The 6,112-nt window shown below is 38.1% G+C and overlaps 1 protein-coding gene across 1 annotated transcript in view; it reads right to left on the bottom strand.

Annotated features, from left to right (window-relative positions):
- Window positions 1-1,357: 1,357 nt before the first annotated feature.
- cacng7b (calcium channel, voltage-dependent, gamma subunit 7b) overlaps window positions 1,358-6,112 on the bottom strand; it is a 16,653-nt gene continuing 11,898 nt past the window's right edge. Inside the window, exon 6 of the mRNA XM_007550024.2 lies at window positions 1,358-5,203. Within this exon, the coding sequence (XP_007550086.1) occupies window positions 4,748-5,203 (456 nt within the window). The 3' untranslated portion in view covers window positions 1,358-4,747. The remainder of the gene's footprint in view (window positions 5,204-6,112) is intronic.

Raw genomic sequence — 6,112 nt, 5'->3', positions numbered from 1 at the left:
GAAAAGAGGGGAGAGGCCGAGCTTGATAGAGCTAATCCAGAGTGGCAGGTCTTTCATGCAGTAATGGTGAGGGTGAAAAGAGAGATCCACTCAACCCACACACATAAAGTGGAGCACACACTCACATGGATAAACAAAAGGAAAGGACAGAAGCAAACCCACAAACAGAGAGCGTGCTATCACAGAGAGTGTATCAGGAGTAAGGCTGGCTTTAGTCTCAGCTGTTGACACAATCACTCAGATAATGTTGAATTTAGCAGAGCACACAGGCTTTTTTATCGACCTGCTTGGTGACGCTTGACGTGTTTGACTTTACGGCCCAAAACCTTAAAGTCAAACGTCTACAGCAGGTGTTTGATTTTCAGGAAGACTTGCATATATCTCAAATGGGTTTTGACAGACATTTCTTATTAATAGATAATGTCTCTTTTTTTCTTCTTCTTTTGGAATCCCTACTGATTTTTGATCTATTTATTCATTTCAGTGTTACTTTTGGGATAAATGGAAATAACCTTTACACAAATGCATAGTGGCAAATGCACAGTCAGACTCGTGCACTCATACACAACTCTGATCAATTCTTGGCTCCAGGCTGTGGTGGCTTGGCGTGACTGAAGAGGGAGGCTGGTAAACACCCTGTGGTTCACTGCAGTGCACCACTTGCAGAGATTCCCTGGCTTCTTTTTCTTCTTTTTCCTTTTTTAAGGGAAAAGTCAGAAAATAATCCTTGTTCTGCATGTTTTCACCGAACACCATTAAGATAAAACTTATCCTCATTTTAAACGCTGATTAAGTAAGACTCTACTCTTCTACTTTTCGGTCAGTTAATATTATTAAAGTTTCTTCTATTTAGTAATTTCGAGAATAATGAGAATTGTTTTTGGAGGGCTTCTTTCTTCAGATGTTGACTTTTGCATAGATTTTCTTACCATTTGTTGGACTAAATGTCTCGGGTCAAACACTTTGTGTATCTTTCTTCAAACTTACAAGAGTTTACTAGAAATTGGGCCAATTCCTTCCAACAGAATGAACGTGAGTCAGGTTTGTTCACATACATTTTTTCAATTGATCTAAAGTCCCAAACATTGACTTTGTTATATGTAACTAAAGTCGCAATATCATTAGAGTATTTTTTTGTGACCAAACTTTATCTTCCTGGGTGTTGCACTGTGCTGTTTCTTCAATATTTGTACATACCATCATAAATTTTGTGGAGTGCAATATGATGCTGCCATCCCTGCCTCTTATTTCCACATTGGTTTATATATATACAAACCAGAAAAAAAAAAAAGCCCAGATATATTACCAAAAACAAACAGAACCTGCACACATAGATGCTAAAACATGACAAAATGAATCCCCAATAGAAGTTTTAATAAAACATTGAGTTAAAGATGTCAACTCTATAACAGCAGTAATTTTGTCAATATTTCCTCTATTGCATTTGATCAGATTTTAAAGCTGCAGTATCACTGAAGCACTGAAAAGCAATTGCTTTAGCTTGTTTTGTGATTATATATATAAACAGTGAAATAAAATAAAATGTGAACTGATTTCTGAGAGAAGCTTCAATTCTTTTGTGCATTCATACACAGGTAAAAAAAAAAAGAGCTGAGTATGGAGATAAAAAAGAGATACAACATGAGAAATAGTAATGCAGTATAACAGCTGGAGGACTTTTAGAGATAATTACATAATCCAACAAATGATAAAAAAAAAAGCTGTTTATTTAAAGCAAGAACAAAGCATTTATCATCCACTGGTCATAATGGCGGTCACAGGAACCCAAAATTACTGAAGCAGATTTTGATTGAAAAGGTTTGCAAGTGCAACGTCTGGAGAATTTCTTTTATCTTCTTCAACAGATGCTGCAGAAATCCTTGTGGGCAAGGCACTGAACTGCCTAAAAAGAAAACAGTCAACAACTGGGGGCTGGAGTTACATCAACCGCCTAAACAGAAAACAGGAAAACAAACCAGACTGCAGGACGTTGGCGACACAACAAGCCCACTTCATATTTTCCCCTTTTGAGTTTTTTTCCCCCCCACAATAAACAGTAGGAGCAGGTTTTATTTCTCTGAAGCATCACAGTGATAATCCAAACCAATTAGTTCATGATGACACAATGGGTTTTATTTTACATTACAGTAGCAAACTAAAAAAAAAACCAAAAGCAAATGAATATTCAGAATTAGATCTGGTTGTTGGTGTGCAGGAAATTATGCTCTTGCATTCTGTTCTTTGTACAGTGTTGTATTACAAAAAAGCAATTAGGCTTTTGAGAATAAAACTGTCTTAACTTTACAAACTGAAATAAATGGCCAAGCGGAGTCGAAATGCTTCACTGGAAAAGTCTGAATTAACTTCAAGTTCCCTCTCTGTTTCAGGACATCTTAAAGTGAAGTACTCAGGAAACAAGATGAACTATTTCCCTCTATGAGGAATAATTTGCAGCTACTTCAATAATCAATTAAATTTAATTACGCTATTCAAGTCAAGTTTATTTGTATAGCACATTTCAGCAACCAGGCAGTTCAAAGTGCTCCAAATGTAGGGTTGAAAACCACAGACTGCAGTCTTGCAAATGTATTCGTACCCCTTTAATGTACTTACTGTAAGTTTGACTTTATATGGTAGACCAGCAGAACGTAGCATATATTTGCAAAGTAGAAGTAAATGTCTGGTTTCAAATATATATATATTTTTTTACAAATGGGAATCTGAAAAGTGTGCTGTGCGATGAGAAGCAGATTTAGGTTTAAAAGCACAGGTGGGAGAATTAATCGACAGGATCACTACTAGCCCTGCTCTTAACAAGGCTGGTCTTTATAGAAGAGTGACAAAGAAAAAAAAAATCTATTTCTGAAGAAAGAAAAAAGTTTAGTTTGCACTTTGCCACAAGCCTGGTAGGCAGAAGATGCTCTGTTCAGATAAAACAAGGTTTTACAGTTTTTTGTATAATTTACACATAGTGAGGAACAAGCACTGCACATGTGTCACAAACACATCATGCATGCTAAATCTTTACATTTGTTTTTCCTAAAAAATGCATTTTTTTTCTTCTGTGTTGGTCTGTAACATAAAACCAGTATTGTAAGTTGCGACAAAAATGTTTGAAAATATGTTTGCCTGCGTAGTTCGTAGTGTACGAAAACATTGAGAAAACATTATTTTCTAGAAGGTTATAATTATATGGCTAGTGGAGGCTGATTTATAATTTAGCTTTGGTGATCTAAGGCTAGTTAGCGTTTTAGAAATTAGATTTAATTTAACTGGTCAGTCAAAAAAAAAAAGAAAAAAGAAAAAAAATTACTTTGATACACCATTAGAATTTTTGCAGGGTGTGAAATTTGTGGGTGAAGCAGATGTATTTATCTATTTAGGTTTTACCTACTGAGGATTTAAACCCAGACATGTATAATAACTGTTTTGTCATATCTTCTTTAATTCCTTAGAATGAAGTGGGAAAGAGGGTTTATTTAAGACTTTAAGTGGCTAAAAAGCTGCATAAGACAAACAATGGCATTAAAATGATTTGCAAATATAACAAATATTTTTATCAAGTGCGTTTTATAATTATATTTAAAGATACACTACTAACCAGATTATCACTTTATTTCTGTTTTGCACAAATAATGTGTCTAATCATTCTGGATTTACAATTTCAAATCGACAAAATATGTAATTTCATTTCTTTAAAACTAATACCGCACAGTAAAGGCAGAAGGAAAGACAAAGTTCAAGAAATGTTTAGAGCCAGAAACGTTTGCTTCGGGGGTTGCTTCATGGCTGCGGCCACTAGAGGGCGCCAGATTCCTGTAAAACTGGAGAAAACCAGACAGCTCTGCATCCAGACGCTGCGTTGCTGCAGCTGCTTCCCTTCTGTCCAAAGCTGAACAAGTAAAAGTATTTTCTCACTTAGACCTGTGCAAAAGCTTCATTTGCTATTTCACAACTCTAGCTCTGATGTGCAGCTATGTACAAGAAGCTAAAGATCTGTGTCTTAAATATGTAAAACAATACGTTGATTGCATGATATTTCTTAATAGCATCTCTGTATGTTACAAAGCTTAACAACATTCATTCTGTGCAGATTCATTTGACAGTTACTGTATTAACTAATACTTAATAACACCGAGGCCACTATTATGACTTCATGGGTTGTGGAATCAAACTGATGATGTAATAAATTCAGACACAAATAGAATATATTTAACCCCGTTTCACCGTCTGGCAAAAACGCATGTAGTCCACATGTTGGCGTGACTTATGCATGTAAAAATCTATGAACATTCAGAGTCCTTTCAGATCAGTGCTTTGCGTTGTACATTTCCAAGTGTGTACAAAGTCCTGCAGCAATGCAGCATCTTTGTATAACACTGCAGCCCCCCTGCTTCACTCTCCCTCCCTTGTACCTGCTCTACCAATCAACCTAACCTCTAATGTCTTTCTGGAGAACAGTTTGCCTCTTTCTTGACTTTCTCTTTAACTTCTTTCTTCTTTTTTGTTTGTTTCTTTCCATCCATCACGGCTTCTTTGAAATCTTCAGAAATCAGTAGAAAATAAATAAATAAATAAATAAAAATCCCCTCCTTCTCTCTCTTTGATTTATAACGTCTCAAAGCTACATTTTTCTGCTTCGTTCGATGCTAGATCAAAGCTCCGCGCTTAACCTGATTCAATTCGAAATGTTCAGTATATTTGATGATGAAGAGTCAGTGGCTCGTCTTCGTGCGGCTCCCCCTTCTTAACAGGGGGAGGCGCTCATGTGCACATGCGTGTGATAGTGAGGTGGGGGTACAGGCGACGGAGGCATGGTCATGGGAAGAGCCTGGCCCTGAGGGTGGGAGGAGTGGGACCTGGGTAGGGTGTGTGTGGAGGGGTAACCAGTGGGCTGTGGCTGCATCTGGTAGCTCCCTGCAGAAGACGACACGGAGGGCGGACTTCCCTGGCCGCCAACTTGGAGGGTGCATTTCGGCGGCGCCGGCAGATTCTGGTTGAGCTGGATGGAGATGTCGCTGGACGCCTCTGAGGTGCTGCGGCCTCTCTTGGGTGGAGGCCAGGAGGATTCTGGGTGGAGGTACTGGCCGCTGTAGTCGCTGCCCTCGGACAGACGGGGGCGGTAGATGGCAGGGTGGGGGCGGTACATCTCTTCCTCTGCATAACGCTTCATGAACAGGTAGACTGATAAAACTCCGGCACCCTGAGAGAAAGTCAATTTTAAAAGAAAGAGAGAATTAGCATTTGAAATGTTTGACATGTCAACTATATTTCCACGAAATATATTACTAATGAGGTAAGGTAACACCAAGGTAAAAAAAACTAAGCTACGGACAAGAAACACAAAGGAATGTCACAAAGAATTATGAAAGAGATAGTAAACATAAAATGTCATTTTAGCCAAAATGCTAATTTATCATTTGTACTGAAGCTGCTTTATTCCAGGTTTCCAACATGTAATTGTTCTGCTGCATAAAGAGGGTTTAATCCAGTAAGCTTTTTTTTTTTTTTCAGTTAACAAATTATGCTTTTCTGTAATTCAAAATCATTTTATGATGCTTCATAAAATAGATACTTTGAGATGTATTCACAGCATTTCAGGAATAAAAATATTCTTGGTATTTTAAGATTCTGGGGCATCACTAGCAGCAGGTAAGAGGCGCTTCAGCTGATACAAAGAGTCTATCAGGTATATGTTGAAGTACCTTTAAAGGACGACAGGAGTTCTTGAGGGTTAAAGGTCAGATCTGTTGTGTTGGAATGATTAACTTCTGATCCCATCAACACACTAAAAACCCACAAACTTCAAGCTGTGCTGAAACACCATAAACTGACTTCGAAATGAGTTAGCGCTTATTTCTGCTGTGCACATACCAACTTTACTCTCTTGTTTCTATTTGATGTCTTTTTATTTTTATGAGATTAATTTCAAAGCTGCAAAAGCTGAGTCTGAGATGAAGCAATGATAACAGATTTAAACAAACGAGCAGCACAAACTTGTGCTGTCAAACAACAGCTCGGACCAACAGACAGCGCCGCACGCACACACACACACGCACGCATGCACGCACGCACGCACACACACGCACGCATGCACGCACGCACACACACG

The sequence above is a fragment of the Poecilia formosa genome, unplaced genomic scaffold, assembly GCF_000485575.1.
Source record: "Poecilia formosa unplaced genomic scaffold, Poecilia_formosa-5.1.2 Scaffold34, whole genome shotgun sequence".
Lineage (NCBI taxonomy): Eukaryota > Metazoa > Chordata > Actinopteri > Cyprinodontiformes > Poeciliidae > Poecilia > Poecilia formosa.
The sequence above is the reverse complement of the archived record's forward strand: the minus strand, read 5'-3'. Positions and strand labels throughout refer to the sequence as shown.